This window comes from Centroberyx gerrardi, chromosome 18 (assembly GCF_048128805.1).
Source record: "Centroberyx gerrardi isolate f3 chromosome 18, fCenGer3.hap1.cur.20231027, whole genome shotgun sequence".
NCBI classification, from domain to species: Eukaryota; Metazoa; Chordata; class Actinopteri; order Beryciformes; family Berycidae; genus Centroberyx; species Centroberyx gerrardi.
This window is the reverse complement of record NC_136014.1, coordinates 11990156-12012191: the sequence shown is the minus strand read 5'-3', so window position 1 is coordinate 12012191 and position 22036 is coordinate 11990156. Positions and strand designations below refer to the sequence as shown.

Sequence of the window (22036 nt, the reverse complement as noted above, 5' to 3'; positions counted from 1 at the left end):
GTTGTTCACTTTCCAATGGCTCTGACCTCTCCAGCCATGTGGTGTGTGTCTTGGTCAGACCAGAGTCAAACAGTATTTGCAAATAATTCTGTGCACTTGTTTTAATCTGCTTGGAGTACCAGTTGGGTGGGATTTAAAACGTTAAAACAATTCAGATTGTAAGTGGTCAGTCACAGAAACGTATACTAAATTGCTGTTAAAATACTTTCCTGTGATTGTCATTCGTTGTACCGTCCTATGTGGCAATTTAAACCTCTCCCATATGGTCCTCTGAGTGGGTTAAAACAAGCACTATAAATTATTGCCAAATACTGTTGGATCCAGGTCTGCTGTCCGTTTGTGGTATTTGTACTCTAACATAACTGGCCTTTAAGTTTGTAGGTAGCAAGAGAAGTAGAGGAGGAGAGAAAGGTGAACGAATAATTAACTGTAATAGTGTTTAGTAAACGGTAGGAGACGAGAGAGAGGACATGAATGAACACAAAGGCTCCTCTCTTCTCCTGGAGAGGCAGTTAACGGCCGTCCATTCCCCAAGACCTCAGCTTCATTCACTGGAGCTCCAGAGACAGACGTTAGAGGTGAGACACGGTTAGAGGCTAGGCACCGTTAGAGGTGGACAGTACTTCAGTGTGTCCTCCTTCACCTGTGTAAATTTATTTAATACACCAACTTCTACTTCACTGGCCTTCGTCTTTGTTTTTTCAGTTTGGGTTTTGAGGATAGACACACACAAACTAGCCTTTGTATTGTCACAAATTAAATCTTTAAATAGTCAGTGGTAAGATCTGTCAGTTGTTACCTGTATGTCAAAGCACTTACACACCGTCTCACACTTTCTCTTGATGTCTCATTTGCACTTGGAGGCACTTGTAGGCCCCCCACCCTAACCCACCGCACAGAGGCCCTCGGTCCTCCCCCGACACACACACATACACACGCTCCTACGCATGGCCCATTTGCACCTGTGAGAGAGCACTCACACACAAACACCCCACACATACACACACTCCCAGCCCCTTCCTCAACCCGCCCCCTTCCTCCTTGCTTCCTCCAGCCTGCTTCCGCTGTCCTGGTCAGATGGAGCAGTTGTGTTGGTTAGGACAGGGACACAAAGATAGCGGACTTGACTAATGTGTAGCTGTTTTAATGGAGATAGTCCTTCATCCACGATCGCCTACTTTGGCTTGGATACGCTCTCTTGGTAAGCCTAATTTTTTTGGAAGTGTGTGTGTATTTCATTTACATTAACACTTGGCATTTAGCTGACACTTTTAGTAACTTATGATTGCAACCGGAGAAGAAGCTTCAGTTCCTGGATCACCAACATTACAAGCAACCAATAGTAAGGAGTGCAGTGGTGACAATATTTAGATCATGTTAGAGAGAAGTGCTTGGAAAAGAAACAAGACCTTAAGAACGAGGTAGAAATGGTTTTGTTTTCACGGCAGTTGACCAGTTGTGTGTGTTTACATGACCTCAGATGGTACTGAGATCTTGCGAGAAGTTAAACCCAGTGAACGGGTGTTGTTTGGACAATTTGTAGAGTGACAAACTGGAGCAACAGATGGCTTGCTTGATAACATTGTTTTCATGTGGTTTTATGTATTAGACAAGTTAGCTTGCTTGTGTGAATGTGGAGTAGCCCGTTTCAGTTTGTTGAGTTGGATATTGGTTGGTCAGCTTTTCCCTCCACTAAGTTGTCTCCACCCCTTTTTCCTTTTCCTTCCCCCTCGGAGGTGTGTGGCCTTCTGTGTGACGTCTCAGATAAGTGTCAGGTTGTCGGTGTGGACACTGACACCTTGGTACAAAGCACCTCTCTCTCCTCCCCCCTTCCTCTTTCCCACCAAATAAAAACACCTTTTCAGCGTGCCAAGAATACTTTCAGAGGAAGATTTCCAATCCACTATTTATTGTTTATTTAATCGAAGGGTCGATCTTAGAATTGGTACCTACGGTAGCACTTAGCTAACCGTGATGATGTATTTCAACTACGCCTGGGTATCATTTGGAGTTTGACACCAATATCAAACAATACCTTTTTACAAGAGTTTGTGGAAATTAAAGCATTTTCCTGCACACTGATTCTAGCAAATCATGCTGTTCTTAAGAGGCTCTGTGATGCAGTAAAGGAAGCCTGGGGAAATATACAAGGGTCAAACATAATTCCTAACCTGATCTTTGTCTCTCTGCAGCGGTGTCTAACCTGGATGAGGAGAGCAAGTGGACGGTGCACTACACAGCCCCGTGGCACCAGCAGGAAAACGTCTTCCTACCAGGCAGCAGGCCGCCCTGCGTAGAAGACCTCCACCGCCAGGCCAAAGTCAACCTCAAGACCGCCCTGCGAGGTAAGGACCGTTCAAAAGGAAGCTGGGACATGATGCAGCATGACCACAGGCAAAATCAGGGTTCGGGGGGCGTCCTTTGGGGGTCAGCGGGATAAGATGCATGCCATATACTTACGGGTTCAGATCCATCACTGTCCAGTAAAGTGGAAATTCAGTGTACTAACCTTTAATGACACAGGGGAAATATGCCATCAGAAACATGTTAAACATGGAAAAATCATGGCTATAACTCAGGGCAGGAAACTTACCTTCCTTAGACATCAATTTATGGCCACAGAATTTTACAAGCCAAATATGATTTGTTGAACAACGTTAAAATAGTAGTTGGTTACATGCCAAAGTAACAGGTAGAGCAGCAACTTATCAGCCGTAATAAATTTAATTGTGTTTTAGCTGGTGGTGATAATTTCCCACCCTGCTATGATTCTTTTGAGAGAGAATGTATATAGGAGGAGAAATATGTGATTTGGTAACTCATATATGCTCAGGGAGCACAGATCAATAATGTATGTACACACATAGCCTATATTTTCCTGCACTCGTCCTCATGTCATTGTGCATTCGTACTTGCCCATAGTTTCAGCACTCCATGATTCTATGTTCAGGATTCCTACAGTCATGAAAAACCTGGAAAAGTAATGGAATTCAAAAGTAGTGTTTTCTAGGCTTGTGTTTTCCAAAAAGATTTGAATATGAAAATGATGTAAATGGAAATTTGATCATCATCTTTTTGTTAACTAGTCAAGAGTTAAACATCAAGCTTGGCTGTTGGTATATTGGTGTGTTGCTTTACTCTAATAACAACTAAATTCTTGGCCCTCAAATCAGCTATTCAACAAAAATGCAGACACTGACAAATCTTGGTCATGGGAATGTTGCTAGATGTCATCAAATTAGTCATGGCAAGGTCATGCAGTCTGATTAACAAAAAGGTGAAGGTTCACATTCGTCTGTCAATGCTGTAAAAATGTTCAAGCCTGCAGTGTGTGTGTGTTTAGCCGCACAACACACCCGTGTGAGATCCTTCCTCCTGTTTGTCCGGCACGTTTAGTGAGGGAGGGACATGGGCTTGTTGTCAAACAAACACAGGGAGTCAACGTTCCCAGGATGGGAAGGCGGAATACCAGGAAATACTGGCACCTGTTTCACTGGGAGTTCCTGTAAAGGCATGGTTTCTGTCCAGTTCCCAGAGATAAAGGCTTGAGAGTCAGGTGTGAGAAATAGCATTGGAGAGGTGTGCATGTGTGTATGTGGGTGTTTGTATGTGTGTGTGTGTGTGTGTGTGTGTGTGTGTGTGGGTGGGTGGGTAATTCACGGTGAAGGCCTGTTGTTTACATGCTAGCTGGCCTTGTGTGCCAGCAGATAAAGAGAGGGAGATAAAGGGAGAAGGAGAGAGAGATAAATGGGGAAGGGGAGGGGCAATGGAGGATGTAACCCAATGCTTACGGTGTGTTATTGAGTCACCTCCTTTAAGATAATGACACACACACAAACACACAAACTTTAGGTCTTTGTTTGCATGTCCCATTGTTCAGTTACTGTGCTGTTGCTACTACTACTACTGTCAACAAAATATAAGACACAAACCCCCTGGTGTTACGTCCTGCAATATTGATGTGGCCAGGTACACACCCACCTACCCACACACACACACACACACACCACCTGGGAGGTGGGCTTTATTCAGGTCGCCCACATCCTGTCATCACCTCCCAGCCCCAGGGGTCCTAATGAAAGCCCCCCAGCACAGCAACAGGTGTCCAGTGACAGCGCTGTGTCTCAGTTTAGTCACGGTGTGTGCTTTAGTTCTTCCACTCCTTGTCTGTTCCCAGGAAGCTGAGAGTGGAGGTTACAGAATTAGCTACAGTCTAGACTTTTGGGAATAGATTTAGGTTTGTCTCAGACAGTAAAAAGCTACGTTACCTAACATTCCCTCCAAAAACTGTGATAAAACACAACAGGCAGTTCCAAACGTATGGTTATACCTGTCCTTGTAAAGATTAACCTTGCATATATAAAAAAGGCAACTGTGTTTTCACAAGGTATTTTATGTAACAGCTTATAATGCAGAGGTAATATCAGGAGTTTAAACCAGACTCAGCCCCAACTCCCATGCACATGTAACCGGCATGAGCACACAACTTAGAGCAAGTTCGCTATCTGCCCTGCAAGCCACAACAATCAATAACCAATCAGATGGTGATGTGTGCACAGACGCGCGCACACACACACACACACACACACACACACACACACACACACACACACACACACACACTATACACACAGGCTGGGTTTCAGCGTGTCCTTAGTGGTGAGGTGGTGGCAGGCAACTCACGAGTTCCAGAAAACATGCCGACAGGTCGAAATACATGAGCCGAGTTGCGTAACAGTGGTGTGATTATCAATAATATCCTGAAAGTTGTGCATCAGTTTAGTCAATGATGTCACTCACTGATAACTAGGGTCACTGCATAGTGGTAGACACACACACACACACACACACACACACACACACACACACACACACACACAGACATACACAACAATAGTATTTGCAAATACCTTTTATGGTTTATTCCAGTCTATGTAGGTTCAAAATAGGTGGGTTTTCAACATGACAATACACTGCCAGAATGATTAGATATTCACAGGAAAGTATTTTAAATTCAAGTCAGTATACTTTGCTGTGATTGACAACTTACCTGACACTTAAGTGCCTATCTGGTGCTCAATGAAGGTAAAGACCAAAGCTAAGACTTGGGTCGAATACTGATTGACCCAGGTCAGTCTGACACACACACACTACTATAAAACACATATGCACACACCCACTTGATATCATTATATTATTTCTGTGCACAGCATGCTCATCTTGTCTCATCTAGCCTGCTCCTCTCTTCCTTGCAGTCCTGCCTAGCAACAAGCACCACTAAGCTTATTTATTTTATCAACCATCCCCAATCACTCAACACCAATCATCTCAACAGCTCTGCTCCCCGTCATCATCCTCATTATCATCATCTCAAGTGCTTTCTAAAGCCCCTCTTCCACACCGCTAGCACGCCATCTTGTTGTTACAGTAGCTACCTGTGCCAGCCCCATTAGGCCCCATTAGCTGACAGTATTGTACATGCACCAGCGTGTCTCTCCATAGAGACGGGCTGTAATTAGCTATGGAGATAGATGGGACATGAAAGTGATTGCACCGCCTTTGACGTGCACAGTGATACACATGTGGCACACATCCATAATACACCACAAAGGATTTTGATTGTGCGTTAGTGACACGCATGGAATAAATGCCAGGGATGAAAGAGAAAAGATTGGTGAGGGGGGTTTTTACATTTGTATGGACTACGGCACATAAAAAGAAACAGGAGTGCCTATCAATTGATAGGCTACTGACATAGCAGGGAGGGATGTGTAACATATATAGACACTCTGAGGTTTTATTTTTTTTATATTTAAGTCTCTGCTTTATTTAAATAGAAATATATATGACAGAAAGCAGCTTTTCGCTCACACAGCTTGTTAGATTTCTTATCCAGTAAGGATGTAAAATCAGTGAAGCACACGAAACTCTAGTGTCTGTTTTACCTCCGGTGGAGGAAGTAGTAGTAGTAGTAGTTGACATGTAGTTAGCTATTAAGAGACCAGACAAAGGATTCCCTGGTAGCTGTTGGCAGAGAGGGAGAGAGAGATGATGTGGAAAATGTCCACTGAGAGAGAGAGGGGGATGGAGGAGAGGGAGAGAGGGACGGTTCTGCCATCTGTGTGTGACAGACTGGAACTGATACCCCCCTCTCTTGTTACACACACACACAAACACACACTAACTCACTTATAAAGTCTGTTTTTAACACACATTGGCATACACATGTAATCACATACACACACCCCATCACAGCAGGTGGTGACGAGAGGAAGTGTGAGCAGTGCTTGGCAGGGACTGACAGGGACTGCAGTCATGTGCCACATACAGTATATGCACGTACTCACACATACACACACACACACGCACACACCACCGTTGAGCAGTATTGCACAGCTCCTCTGGATAATACAGTCCCCAGGGTGTTTGTATACGTGTGTGTGTATGTGTGTCCTATCAATTTTCCACTCACCACTACCTTCTTTTGTCGCCGGCTGTGTGTGTAATACACAGTGTGAGTAATACACATTGCTTGAGGTCAGCATGGTGTGTGTTTGTATAGTGTGTAAATAGTCAGACAATGTTAAAATGAGTGTTTGTGACACATTTCACTTTATTTCAGTTCGCCCAATGAGAGATCATATAAGGGTGACTGTTTTGATTGTAGGTTTCCCTCTCCCTACTGTAAAAACAGTTAAACAATTCTATATTATACTTAAAGAAATGGAGAAATGGAGATTTGTGGTTCTAATGCGTATCTTTTTGGCTGTCCTTAACATGCAAAACTTTGGAAACTCCTGTTTAAGACAAGGATAATAACTATCAAAATCTCCTGTCAGTCTGTAACAGTCTGGTTGTCTGTCTGTCCTCCAGAGTGTGACAAGCTGAGGAAAGATGGTTTCCGGAGCTCCCAGTACTACTCCCAGGGCCCCATCTTCTCCGACCCCGCACAATCCACCAGCAGCCTGCAGGACGATGACGAAGACGAAAATGACAAGAAGGTACCCTACGCATATAAACACAAGATGCATACACACTCATGCACAAATGCATATATACATACACTTCGATTTTAGCCATTTAGCTGACTTACAGTGGCTGACAGATACTGCAACACCTGTGCTTGCAGGCTAGTGCTGATTCGGCACCATGGCAATTCAAGTCCACTGATTAAACCAGTATCAGTCTGCCCTCCAGTGGTTGGAAGTGCAAATGCATTGTTCACCCAAGCCTCCATCTCTCTTTTCTTTACATCAGCTACTTCCCAGCTTTGTCCATGTCTCCCTGCCTGTCTCTCTGTCTGTCTCTCTCCTAGAAATGTATCTGATAATTTCTAGGGCTTGAAAAGTCTGTGAATTTCTTAGCTGTAGGTCAGCTATGGTCTAGTTCAATGGTTCTCAAAGAGTATGCAGGTTTTCATTCGAACCAAAGACTAGTTTATTAGTAGTCCTATCCTAGTTTATTAGTTCCTCTCTGGTTGAAGGTCTGTTAAATCCGTGAAATCATTTGCTGTGGTTGGAATGAAAACCTGCAGACTTTTGGGCCTTGATGGCATGTTGAAAACCACCAAACTAGTTAACAATCATACCTCCTCATGACTATCAGCTTTCATCATATTGAGCACCGGCCAAAATATCTGAATTGAGTTGAGAAAAAGTGGGGTTGAGTTTTGAATTGCAATATGAGTAGAAGCCCTGCTCCGTCTCTCTCTCTCTGGCCTGTCAGACAGATAGACCATTTGCCAGGCAGAGCTAGTAGGGAATAAACACTTTACTGAGCCTTGTTGTTTTTCCCCTACACTTGGTGGGGCTGTTGTTTGTCTAATGTCACAGTGATAGCATAGGAGTGATAAATGGAGAGAGAGAAGCAGAGATGGGGAAAAGAGAGAGGGAGAGGGGAAGAAAAAGAAACATGGAGACATAAATGGTTATTTATTGCTCTTTTGTCTGGCAGACCAGACAGTGTGAAGTGGAGTGTAAATGGTTTGACAGCCAATATGCATCCTCTCCTCTTCCTCTCTCCTTCTCGTCTCCTCTCTCCTTTCCTCTCCTCTTCTCAACATTGCTCTCTTCCTCTCCTCCTGTCTCTTCTCCTCCTTTCTTGTTATCTCCTCTCCATTCCTGTCCTCACTCCTAGTTTATTGGTTTTTATCCATGTCCCTCTGTGCGACACACACACGCACACACACGTGATAAGAGGGGGTCCAGAACGGGTCAGGGGTGGTCTTTCTTTATGAAGGGGGTCTTTCACTGTCAGTTGAGGGTCTCCATTGTCCCCCTGAGCCCCCTGATGCCAGCGGCTCGTTCCATGCCTGCCTCGACCCTTGACCTTCATAACATGCTGTTGCCTTTCGCTTTCTAAACTGTCTACCCCCCATCTCTCTCTATCCACTTTCCACACCCTCACCCTCCCTACCTCCTATCTCCCCTCTTCTATCTATTGTTATTTTCCCTTCCCCTCTCTTCCCCATCGCTTCCTGTTGTCCCGAGGACAGTGAGCCTAACTTTGGCTGACAGCAGCTTCAAAAGGAGAAACTGGGCTCCTGTTTGAGCCACAATGGTGGTAAACAGCAAGCCATGTTTGCCACCAAACTCCGCTCTCTATTGCTGGGGATCTTTCCCTCCACCCTCCCTTGTCTCCTACTGTTATTCCTTTCTTTCTTCTATCCCTCATGTTGCTGTTGCCTACTCCCACCCACCCACCCATCTATCCACCCACCCACCCACCCATCTATCCACCCACCCTATCCATGATCTGGATGAATGTACCAATAGCCAGAAAGAATTGTTGTTTCTTAGTCATTCTGATGTCTGGGAATGTCAGGATGAGCAGTGAGGTTGTTGGAAATAGGGAATGACTCTCTTCTCAGTGTAACGTTTGGGAGATTCTGGAAAATTTCATAACTTTGTGCCAGCATATTTTGGAACCTCTGAAGAACATAGTCGCACCAAAGATTTCCCTCCAGAGCCTTTTTTTCCTTTCTCCTCAAGTTGTTTCAAGCGCTCAGGCAGGTTTGGGGCGATGCAATGAAAAGGAGGACAAATGATTTCTCTCCTGGAATGGATCTGTTATCTGGATAATTGAAGTTGATTAGCGCTCACCGTGCTCTGGATTCAAATTGGTGCGTACTGCCAGTGCAGAACTCATATCAAAGACTCAAATGGATATTGACAATTGCTTGAATGCGGAAACGTTTGCAGTATGTATTTCCTTCCTCTTTGCTTCTTTTTCAATGCAGAAACTGCTTCACGTGCATTCTGGCCTGTAACATGGAAAACTGTGATTTAATCCCAACTGTTAGACAAGTCCTTGAAAAATTGCTCCGTGATATTAACTGATGTACAGTTAGTTCAATTTTTCCATCAATCATTTTGTCTTTTGGTGTTGGAAGTCGACAAACAAAAATATTATACTTAAAGGCAATTTGAAAATTAGAATGGATTTTGGAGATTTCGGTGTTAAACTATAGTCAAACACATGTAGTCAGTAGACTGAGGCTGTTTGCTGTTTAAAGCCGAGGTAGAGCAGAGAGAAGTTTGGCTATTGCTGCTCTCCTGGCTCTGCAGTGAAATATACGCCAGGATTGAGAACTCTTAGTGCGTGAACACAGTTTAATGCATGAGTGGTTCTGTCTCTGTCTGATTGCTCTCTCTCTCGTTTATCCTGCCATCTCCCAACCTTTCTGTCAGTTTGCTCTGATGTTTGTTTGTGTGTAAGTGTGTGTGTGTGTGTGTGTGTGTCCATTTGGGTTTGATTGATCGTGAAACATGTTTACAGCACCCCCGGCTTCTAAAGGTCACAGCAATGTAATAAACTAAACTGTGTTTGTGTGTGTGCTTATGTGTGAACCAAGTGTTAGAGAAGGTTAGTGAGTTTAAACAGATGCAAGATACACACACACACACACACACACACACACACACAGACACACAAAGTTTTATTCAATTCTGTGTAAAGCTCACCATTCTCAACTCTCATTTTCTCTGTTTTAATCTTGACATTTTTCTTTACTCATCATTTCTCTGCTCCGTCTCAACATGACTAAATGTGTTTTCTATTACTTTTCATTACCCCACATGCTGTTTCATCTCTTACACCCTCACTCTCTTTCCCCGTCTCTCTCTCTTCTCTCCTCTATGCCTTCCTCTCTCCCTTCTCTCATCTCATTCATGTCTGTCTCTCCTCTGCCCTGTCTGTTCCCTCCCTTCTTTCTCTTCTCCCCTCTCTCTCTCTCCACATCCTTCTCTCTCTCTTTCCCCCGTTTCTCTCCTCTCCTGTCTCCCCTTTCATCTCTCTAACCTCTCTTCCCTCTCTCCTCCAGTCCATGGCTTCATCAGTGGAGGACGACAAGTCCCAGCTCTCCATGAGACCTCAAACCCCCCAGGGCGGGGAAGGGGAGGAGCTGGAGGCTGACAGACAGGTGGTGTGGGCCAGGGCCAAGGTCGCGCCCCTCCCCACCCCGGAGGAGAGGATGAGGCAGGCGGCCCAGGCCGTGCCCACCGACATCGTCCCCATCAACGTCACAGGTAGGCCACGCCCCCCCGGCAACCACACTCATCCTTTGATCATTTTGTCCAAATGCATCTCTCGACCACTAGCGACCAATCCCATCAGTGTTGGTAGTGAATAGTGCATAAAAGCAAATATCCCATTCGTTACGTCCTAGTCTCCTAGTTCCATACATAGCGACTTAGTAGGATCATCCTACTTTGAGGCAAATCTGGCCTCATCCACCCCTAGTGTCTACGCCGCACTATTAACCTCTCACCCCCAATCACATCTTATTTTGTTTCTGTGTTAACCAACCGTCTGTGGTTGACTGGATACACAACCAGTCAATTACTGTATCCAGACATCCACAGTGAACAAAACTGTATCTGTCAGTCGAGTACGTCTGCCTCTTCTCCTTTACCTCGCTGTATTTTCTCCCCTTCCATCAAACCTCTTGGTAGCTGACCTTCACCTTCCTTTGTGTGTGTGTGTGTGTGTGTGGATGTGCGAGCGAGCGTGTGTGCAAATTGTTCCACAGCGTAGCCAAAGGTCAAGGCTTTTCAGTGACTGTATGTCAAACCACAGGGCGTTTGACAGATGAACACGCATACGCAGCCGCGCACACGCCGCGTTGGTGCAATTCCCTTGCTAGCACGTATTTCAGCTCTATCCGCCACTCATGAGTCACTTTGGAAACCCACTGGTACACACACACACACAAATATATACACACACCTCATTCTGCTGTTTTAAATTTAATACATTTGAGCTTGTCTGCTGATTCCATCAGTGAGACACATACACTCACATCGCATCTACCAGTGCACATCTTCTCTTATTTGGGAATGAGATGAACAGCAGTGCTAGACAAACGCATTTCAAAAAGCTCACTTTGACTCCAGTATAAACACCTGAATAGTGTGTCGGCGTCAAGGCCATTATCACTGCAAGCTCGCCGTCCTTTGGACACTAATGAGTGGTTAATGTGTTCCCACGCCACGTGAATCACTGTTCAACTTCATCTCCTGTCACTTTACATTACTGAGAGAGAGGGAGGGAGAGAAAGAGAGAGAGAGAGAGATCAGGGACTTCTCTGTCAGGCTGAGAGGCAATGTGATAGACACTATCTGCCCTCATACCAGTTCCCATTTCCCTAACGCCTGGAGGCTGTCACCAGCTGGCCAGATAGCAGAAAGAGCAGTTCCTAGTGAGAGAGAGATCACACTATCTTCAGGGAATTGGACAGAGAGCGAGAAGGAAAAGGGAGATGAGGGAAAGAGTGTGTGTTAGTGAGTGTGCATGCTTCAACTGATATCTTTCCTATGCATGTGTGTGCATGTACTCTAGATCCATATAATATGTGTGTTCGCACCTCAATCACTCACATTCAGGATGGGAAATTAACACCAGCCGTCGCCAACCGGTTGCCAAATATTCGACTGTGGCTGGTTAGTCAGCCTCTTTGTTGGAGCCACTGCCAATGTTTAGAGGTTCTATTCTAAAAATGATAATTAGCTGGTAGAATAGTGAAAGTGGCTGGTGGTTGACAAAGTTAGTTTCCTGCCCTGTTGACATTGCATGTTTTCATAAAAAAAAAAAAAAAAACACTTTTGGCATGTTTTTGAGTTTGTTCCTCCCACTAACCGGCTGCTGTATTGTTTGCCTGTGTGTGTCCGCCTGCCTTGCTCTCGCCCTCCCGGCCACCAGGGGCAGTGTTTGACCGCCAGGCGAGCATCCGGCGCTCCCTCATTAACACTGACACCGTGTCCCGCCGGCCCAAGAAGGTCAAACGCAGAAAGACTATATCAGGGCTGCCTGACAACTTCAACCTGGAGCTAGGTATGGATCACTATGGGGCTCTATGTTGCCCTCTACTGTCCATAGACCTGTACCAACACTCTGGACAAGCATCCTTCCTGCCTTCCTTCTTTCCTTCCTTCCTCTCCATAGAATTTTACCATCTTATCAAACATGAGCTGAGAGGATTGGAGAGCTAACTGGTGGAGAATTAACTTACCACCAGTGTTGTTTTGAGCCGTTCATATTGGACTAGCTCAGGAAAGCTGAAAGAAGGGAGACACTGACATATGCAAGTCCACAGTGTTGATCAGGGCCCTGTAGTTCTTTGGTCTTTCTTTCCTCATTCAGTGTCCTCATTTGCTCTCCTATCCCATTTAGCTTCAGCCTCAGTGAGGAGTCATTTGAGATCCTTTTCATCTCATTTAGGAGTAGCTCTGTGGTTCTCATTTTGTCCTTTCCACTTTTCTAGAAACTTCATAATAGAGCCTACTTTTAGATTTTGCTCATTGGAAAATCATGCTACTTATGAGAAGCTATATGCAGCTTATTTTCCCATAATCCTTTGGGTTCAAGGTTCTGCATCCCTATTTCTCAGTTGTGTGTATGTGTATGTGTGTGTGTGTGTATGGTGTGTGTGTGTGTGTGTGTGTGTTAATCCTGGGGCCACATTGATAATCTTAACATGCCACATGTGTGTCCCACATCCTACTTACCAATCCATAACTCCTAATGCTAGTATTTTGCTAGTATCCTAGTAATTTGCAGGCCAAGCCATATCTGTACTATTGTGTAATGTTTTAATGAGTGTTTGTGTGGGCTTGCTATCTTGTTTTGTGTCCATGTGTGGGTGTGTGAGTGAGTGTGTATGTATGTATGTGCACAAATGCACTGATGGGTGTCAAGTTGTGGGGTCACAAGGACAGGACTGTTTAGCTCTCCAAACAAAGCAAAACACAAATCACGACCATCAGCCCTCTGCTTTGATATTATTCGGTAAAACCACTCTTGACCTCTCTGCGGACCAATTCTCCATCAGGGGTTTGGAGATACACCAGGGTGCGTGAAAGTTTCCCCTGTCACACCCTGGATTGTTATTGTCAGCTGTTGTTTTGATAACCCATGCCCTCTCTCTGTTTCTCTCTATGTACAAAACCTGTGAAACCCTGTGACCCCGAACCCCCCTGAACAGATGGGGTCTAAATAACAAATAGGAAGGTTCAGAGGTCCCATACCCGTAGTTACTCAGCTGAGGCGGGTGTTAAGCTAGCACTAAGCCCACTAAGCTGACGTTGTCCTATGCTGACGGCACCGCATGGCTGATGTTTATTTACACGTCTCTGAGCTGGAGGGGAACTGCAGCGTTTAAAGAGAATGTCATTTCTCGGTGGGTTAAGATCAGCAAAGCTGATAGGAAAAGAGCTTTAATGTCTGGTTAGTGCCCAGCTGACGGCAGCCTTTGAATGTCATGATTACTGGGCCGGGGTAATTGTCCCAGCGCTCCATCCCTCTCTCTCATTGCACTAGAGCTGCCTGTGAAGTAGACCTGCAGCTTAATCTATTGCACCAGCAGCAGCAGCCAAGCTGTCACTCTAGCTTTTAGCAAAGGAGGAAGAGAGTGTGTGTGCTTTAGAGAGAGCTAGAGAGAGGGAGAAAGAGAAGGAAGGAGGAAAGAGTGTGTGTTTTGGAATACAAGCATCAACAGGAGAGCCACCACAGATGGGAGACACACTAGACATCCTTTCTTGTGTAACTACCCATTCTTCAATTTGTTTGTTGACGAGCTGGTATGTTCTCTGTGTGTGTGTGTGTGTGTGTGTGTGTGTCTGTGTGGTATGTCTGTATTTGAGTGTGTGTCTCCTTGTCTGTACGTCTATCTGTATGTATGTTTTTGCGTTTGTTGACCGTGCATGGCCATGTCGACATATTTATGTGTGTGTGTGCGTGCATGTTTGTGCTTGTCGGCTGCCCGATGCCTTACCAGCTGCCTGTCCCGTACCCCGGGGGACTATTCGCTCTTCCATCAGACAGAGCCAGAATAGGAGAGGAAGCATAGTGGGGAGTCTCTCTCTCTCTCTCTATCCCTTCCTCCTTAATGAAGAAGACCAGAAGTTATTAACGCATGAGACAGGGTTACGGCAAATCAAATTAATTAGCTTCCCAGTAACCACAGCTTATCTGACGTACAGCCCTGCCAGAAGAGAGCAGGAGGCACTGTGTCTGAAGAAGTTAGACAGAGGGAAAAAAAGGGTAGGGGAACGAGAAGAGGAGACAGGAGGTATTTTGATCGCTCACATGCTCACCCCTTCCTTCTATGTCCCTCTGATTTTTTTGTCAGCTGCAAAAGGACGCGGCGGAGAGCTCCGGCCGCATTCCATGTTCATCCCAGGACAGTACTCCACCCTGGGCCGAGTCGGGAGTGTCAACTCAGCGCTCCGACGTTCCGAGACCCGAGACTCGGGCTGCCAGACGGAGGAGGTGAAGATTGTACCCCCTTCCATGAGGAGAATCCGGGCGCAGAGAGGACAGGGAATCGCTGCCCAGATGGCCGGCATTTCTACTTCCTCCTCGACGGGAAGTATATCCATCTCTAGTAGCGACGGCTCTGGGATCCTGGTGCTGCCGCCTCATCTGAACGGAGACGCCTCCCGCTTCCACAGTCTGCCCCGACAGGGCGCCAGGGTGTCCCTCAGTGCTGATCCCATCTATAGCAGCACCCCCATCAAGTCAGAGGACCAAACTACACCCCAGAGGCAGATCAGCAAGCTCCAGGTAGACAATACAGTGGTACACCTGAGAAATGCCCCCAGGACAGGCACCCTGCCCAGGCCCAAGTCCCAGGAGGTGAGGGGGACACAAGCAGGTGACTGGGGTGGCGGCCCCGCTTGTGTGGTCTCCCCACATGCCGCCTACTCCACCTCGCTCATCCCCAATGCCACCCTGTCTAGCTCATCTGAAGTCATTACCCTCCACACCTCCAGCCAGCACCCCCACTCCCCAGCCTCAGCCTACCCTACCGCTCGACCCCTCAGTCTGGCCACCTCCACCAACACCGACCCCCTAACGTCCAGCTCCACAGCCTTCTCCCACAGTTCCACCTGCCCAGCCCTTGCCACTTCCACCCCTACTCACACACTGAAAGATAGCGGTCTGGTCGTCCCAGCACCCCCTAGCGAATCAGGGCGCTCGGACAGCAGCGTGCACAGCCACGGCAGCGTGCACAGCCACAGCAGCATGCATAGCCACAGCACCCTGGCGGCCACTCCACCATCCTGTCTGCCAGAGGAGCAGTGGATCTACGACACACCAGAGAATGTGGTGGCACCACGCCGCCCTCTGACCTCCAGCTGCTCCACCCCCATCAACCAGCTGTATAGCAGCCTGGAGCTGTCCTCCAGGACCACTACTGACTCCAGCTCCATCTATTCCCAGGACAACGATGGATACTACACCTCCATGCACATGGACTCTGGCCTGCGCTCACGCAGCCACGGCAGCGGTCAGGGCCATGGGGCAGCAGCCGGACGGGCCACCAGACACAGCATGTACGAGTGCCGTGAGATAGCCAACCAGGAGGATAATGAAAGCCTGTACAGTGACCGCTCTCTGTCGCGCAGCATCTCCCTCCGCAAAGCCAAGAAGCCCCCGCTGCCCCCAGCACGCACAGACTCCCTCCGACGCAAGCCTGGCGGGAAGAAGCCCCTCGGAGGCGTTAGCGCCATCAGCGGAGCTAGCGAGGCGAACGGCGCCATGCTCAATGAGACTCTAATTGCCAGCTTGCAGCAGAGCCTACAGATGGGGCTGAGAGGAGGGAAAGGAAAGGGCGCCTCACCGTCATCACCCTCCCACAGCCCCTGCAGCGACTACGATGACCCCTGGGTGCTACGGCCGCGCAGCCAGAGCAGCATCAGTGTTGCTAGCTCTGCAGCATCACTAGCAGCTAATGCTAACTGCAGCGGTGTGGCTAATGTATACTCGCTATGCCAGGTGACGCCTGCTCACAGCGATACCAGCAGCTTGCGCTCCGACTATGCCGATTCCTGGGGCTACTACATAGACTACCCTCGTAATCATGGAGACCAGGTGGCACAGACCCCCTCAGCTCATTCCACAGCTAACATGTCAGCGGGGCCTCACCCAGGCGAGCTACAGAACGGAGGTGAGATTCACAGCTCCAGCAACAGCCAGGCCTCTGTAGCTCCAGGCCAGGAGGGAGGGGTGGTGGTAAAGCCCAAGACAGCCACCTCGTCACCAGACAGGGTGCACAGACTGACCTCCCCGTCCAGTGGCTACTCCAGCCAGTCCAACACCCCCACGGCCGGAACCCCAGTGCCCTCGTTCGTCAGGTCCATGTCTCCCTCGGGCAGCCGGCCCAAGCCCAAAGTGCCTGAGAGGAAGTCCTCCCTACTCTCCTCTGTCTCCATCTCCTCCTCTTCCACCTCCCTGTCCTCCAACACCTCTGACTCAATTAAGAGCCTGGGGCCTCCTCCGCCACCCCCTCCACCCCTGCCCCTCTCCTCCTCCTCAGCTCCCCAGACTCCTCTCAACGCACCTCCACCTTTCCCTCCCCCTCTCCCACCGAATTCCAGCCCAGGCTCTCCCTCTCCTCCCCCAGCTCCCCTGTTACCCACCACCCCACAGGGCAACCCTATGATCCCGCCACCCGTTTGCTCCACCTCTCCAGAGTTCCCTCCCCCTCCATCCCCTGAAACGTTAATCCATCCCAGCCCGTCCTTCAACGGGAGCTTCAGTCCTCCTCCTCCACCTCCTCCTCCAGTCCCCTCCATGGCCCCCCCTCCCCCTCCCCCTCCACCTCCACCTCCACCTCCCCCGCTCCCTGCCCTTGCCCCACCTTCCGCCTCCCCATTTGTTCTGAAGGCAGTGAAGAACGCTCCTAAACAAGGGAGCCCAGCTATTGTCAACAGCCCTACCAAGTCACCTAAGCCCCTGATCACCCCCTTTGCCCTGCAGAGTGTTCAGCTCCGCTCAGTCAAGCGGCCAGAGAAGCAGATCAATGGCGACATGGACCATACCAAAGCTCAGGAAACAGGGGTGGACCTCATTCGGGGTCTAAAGCTCCAAACCCTCGAGAAGTCTAACTCCCAGGAGCATTTTACGGCGTTTCCCCTGTTAAACTGCTCATCTCTGGACGAAAATTCACTCAAGTCCTCACCATTGCCTGTGTCAAAGCTCTTAGAAGAGTTGTCAGCAGACTGCAGTAGCACAGATGACACACCAGATAGCCCTATCCTTAATGGAAAATCCGAGGGTCTGAACCATCTTCTCTCAAACGGCAAAGGAAAAGAAAAAGAGCAGGAGGAAGGGAGGAAACCTTTGCCCTCACAGACCACCCGGAGCTCTCCGGTCAAACAGAAGCCCCCAGTAGTGTCCAAGAAACCCAAACTCTCCATCCTCGTCCCACCGTTTAGCCCCCAACCAATCGCAGAGCAGGTGCCCTCTCAGCCCGAGGAGACAACCAGCCCTGCCTCCGCAGAAGACCAAGTGGATGCACCGCAAAGAGAAAAAGACGAAGAGACGAGAGAGAGGGAAATTGAGCAACAGGAAGAGGAGGAAGAGGAAACTTCGGGGAGCTCTGAGCCTCTGACAGAGAGCAGTGAACCATCCACAGAAACCCAGGAGGAGCCCCATATCTCTACTTCCACGAGCCAAGAGACGAGTCTCGGCCACGAACAAGACACCAATGGAGAGGCTCATGAGGAAGAGGAAGACGACGGAGATGGAACTAGCAGCACCACTGGATCCGTCAGCTCCAAGGAGGAGGACATTGGTGAGTCTTACATATTATTATGCTTCTTTCATCAAATGTACAAATGTATGGACCTTGTGAAGAAAAAGAGAACACTAGTTTTAAACGACAATGTTTCAGTCTTATATACAGTAAAGGACCAAGTTCATTACCATAATCCTATATGGTTAGTAGTGGTGGTGCCGGATGCTAGCAGTGTGGCCGGCCTGAGCTAGCTTAGTCTCCAGGCAGCTGTGGAATTGGTCACAGTGCTTGCCAAAGCAAAGGAACCAAGCTTAAAACCACAAGCTTTAGCACGGTATGGGGCCCTCCCTCAGCCCTTATGTAAATCCCTCCTAGGTGTGGACAAAAAGCCGGTTATTGGGGCCAGCACCCCCTCAACCCGCATCTGATCGCCTCTCAGTGTTAAGATATAAAAGCAATTTTGACTATGAAGATAAAAGGTTTGAAAACTCTGAAGATAGAGCAGGGAGTTTTTTTCCCCCACTGTTGAGACGAAGAGGGTTTATAGGCTTAGTACAAATTGCTGTTTCTAATGTGATGAAAAGGTTCCCATTATTTCTTAAGAGGGGATGCCAGAGCCTGGTGTCTGTATTTCCAAGCCAAACATTTTGCAGTGAGATTTGCTGGGCATTAAATCAGATTTTAATGCAAGTGTTCCTAGGCATGAGCACTTGCACAGTGGTGCTTTTGCTTGATCTTACGGTTTTACTGAGCTTTGTTTTTGAAAGCCAAAGCCCTAACTCTTCCTAACTTAACATGCTCTTCTCGCTAATCATTTGATCAATTAAATAGTTTTCCTCCAGAGCTAGTGAAGTATGAGCCTTGCATCCAGCTGTCTGTTGAGTGTCATTGAGACAGACATTGGTTTATACCTGCCACCTCCTCTCCCCCCCTCCCCGAAAGAAGGCTTATCGAGGGACACCAGTGCCGCAGCCTCCTGAATTCCTCCTCTCTCACTCCCTCTCTCCTGCTCATCCCTCTATATTTTGCAATGGTTTTTTATGCAGACGCCTCCTGTGGCTGCTGTCCCCTCTTTTTTCCCGCATTGCTCCTTTTCTCTGGCCTCACCCCCCCTATCCCATCCCATCCCAACCTCTGTCTGTTCTCCTCCCTCCCATCATCCATCCTGATTCCCAAATATCTATTTTGTCTCTGCTCTTTCCTCTTCCTTTCTATCTGTCATTCTCTCACCCTCTCTCTGCCCTATGCTGTTACTTCTTTCTGTCTCTCTTTCTGTCTCTCTGTCTCTCTCTCTCTCTCTCTCCTCGGTGTGTGTGTCCCGCTCGCTCCCTATCCCTGCTTCTCTCTCTGAGGTAAGGGAGGGGGCAAGTGTCCCAGGGGAGATGTGTTTAGTGGATGGAGGGAGAGGGGAGGAGGGAGGAGGAGGGGCTTCAGCGTATCAGAGGGGAGGGGAGAAGAGATGGTAGGGGGGGATGAAGCGGGGGGGAGCAGGAGGAGGAGGAGAGCGTAAAGTGAGACTGCCTGCAGCGGCTCAGGCAGTCGAAGTGCAGACGTGAGCGAGGAGGTTGAGAGGAGGAGGAGGAGGAGGAGGAGGAGAAGAGGCTAAACTAGAGGAGAGGAAATCCAGAGACAGAAAGAGAATGTAAGAAGACAGTCCGGCACCACCTTCAGATTTCATAGGCACCCAGGTTAATGCTACGGGACGGTGGATACACGAGCAGCGCTGTGTGCGCATGCATGTGTGCACGTGTGTGTGTGTGTGTGTTGTGCTTCCGCTGACCGCCGAGGAAACTCTGCCTGTGTGCGTATGTGTGTTTACTCTCCTGCCAGCGTGTGTGTGTATCTGACTTGTGTGTGTGTGTCTCTCTCTGTCTCAGGTGAGGTGTTCGACTCCAGCACGGCTGACTCTTCACCGGCCCCCACGGCCAACGGGGCCCGTCGGGGGAACATGGTGACCCCCACCCGGCCCCGCACCACCGAGGACCTCTTCGCCGCCATTCACAGGTACACCTCTCTCTCTCTCTTTTCACTCCTCCCTCTATCCCCTCCCTTCCCTTCCCTTCCCTCCTCACCTGCTGTGTTCCCGGTGCCTCTGCTGATCTGATATAATTTGTTCCAGTGTGCCGGTCCTCGGTTTATTTTTTTCCTTTCCCTTTCCTCTCTTGTTTGTTTGTGTTTTTTTCTCTCTCTCTCTCCCTCCCCCTCGCTGTGCCTCCCTCTCTCTCTCTTTCTCTGTCAGTATCTCATTCTCTCTCTCTCTCCCTCATAAACCACAACACATCACCCTTAACCCCCGGCTCCTTCCCCTCCTTACCATTCAGCCCATGATTCCTCCTCCTCTTCTTCTCTCCATCCCCTCCTCCCCCCTTCCTGCCCTCCACCTCTCAGTCATAACTTTAGCCAGCGCTGTCCCATCTGCAAGCGTACGCATCCGTCACACGGCTCGTCTCTGGAGTCTCCTCACTCGGGAGAGAGTGGTTTTCTCTGTTCCTCGTCTGTCAAGGCCCATATACCGGCACCCATTCCGGAGGCAGCGAGAGTCCGTTAAGTCAGCAGTCGGATAGGTTGAAGCATCTGTGTTAGTGTAGCCACATTAGCGTAGCACGTTCTCAGCGGGAGAAAAAAAAGGCTGTTGCTTCATTCATTATTAAGCTACTCAACACCCCCTGGCCCTAATCTAGGTTAGAGGCCGCAGGAGAGAGTCGCACGCACTACTGCTCTCTCTCTCTCTATCTCTCTCTCTCTCTCTCTCTCTCTCGTACACACTCTTCCTGTGCTCTGCGGTCTCTCACATGATGTACATACGTGCTCCGGTGCTTCCAAGGGAGCACGCATACATAAATTTCTCATGCAACCCGCCGGTTTGTGAGTGTGTGTGTGTTTTTCATGGTCACGTGCGGCAGCAGTTGGAGTTGTCTTGAGCATCACAGGATTTCATTTCACGGGATTTTATTTCTCCTGGCTTCGGATTGCGGATGTATTTACGGTGCGTGTGCGCGTGTCACATGTGCACACAGTGCGATTTATTGTGCCGTTTAATTAAATGTGAGCGCTTGTGCGTGCATGTGCGCGTAAGCCTCGCACTGGATGTGCGTTTTGACTGTTTGCCTGTGTGTACAAAGACCTCACTGCTCTCCTCCTCGATTGCTCCTCTCCAGTTAAGAACATTGAGTAATGTTTGAAATGAGGGAAGTGCTAATTATATAATAATTGCATGCACAAATTAAGAGTTTTGTTCCAAAATTAGATAGCCATCATTTGAAAAAAAGTGGTACTCTCACAAAATTATGTCTGGCATGAAATTAAAATTTCTTTTGAAGAGCATTTAACTTCTTGGCTTTTTTTAAAGCTTTGCCTTTGAGAAAAGAACTGTCTATTTTTTTTTAAATATTAGGAGATGGATTTCAATGTTTGTTTTAATTAAAGTATGTATATATTACGTTTTGGAATGTAAGCCTTCAAATTCACGTACTGTATGTTTTGACAGCGAGTCTTTCAGTGGTAGAGAGGCACTTTGCCCAGCGATGCGGAGCCTCTAGTAAAGTGCAGACTAAGGGCCCGGATAGCAGCTGCTCAACCTGACCAACTCTGTTTACCTTGTTATCCTTCTTCCAGCAATTCTTCACCTCTCTCACCCACTTCCTCTCCACCTCTCGCCTGTTCACTACCTTTCTTTTTCAGTTTCTGATTCATTCTGTTTCCACCACGTCTCTCTGGGAAAACAGAGGGAGAGAATGATGAAAACCTGAATGACTTGTTTTCACAGCTGCAGCAAGCGAAAGAAATCGATGCAGAGTTATATTGCAGGCTGGTGTGTTCACCTCCTTACATAGGATTGGTAGATTGTTGGCCATCCGTTTGTGTGTGTGTGTGTGTGTGTTTTGGTCCTTCTATGGCTGAAGCAGAATCAGTCACTCCGAGTCATTTGTGGAGCTGTCTTGGTTCACTGAATTCAGGTGTATGTTTGTGTGTGTACGCACGTGTGAATGTGTGTGAGCAAGTGAATGAGTGTGTGAG

At 48.0% G+C, this 22036-nt stretch overlaps 1 protein-coding gene across 2 annotated transcripts in view; it reads left to right on the top strand.

The window, feature by feature from the left end:
• Nucleotides 1-22036, top strand: part of nhsl1b (NHS-like 1b) — a 117354-nt gene that overhangs the window by 91100 nt on the left and 4218 nt on the right. For both annotated transcript variants that reach the window (XM_071917738.2, XM_078289971.1), the window contains exons 2-7: nt 2193-2345; nt 6874-7001; nt 10322-10526; nt 12199-12330; nt 14627-18076; nt 19897-20023. In XM_071917738.2, the coding sequence (XP_071773839.2) occupies nt 2193-2345; nt 6874-7001; nt 10322-10526; nt 12199-12330; nt 14627-18076; nt 19897-20023 (4195 nt within the window). The remainder of the gene's footprint in view (nt 1-2192; nt 2346-6873; nt 7002-10321; nt 10527-12198; nt 12331-14626; nt 18077-19896; nt 20024-22036) is intronic.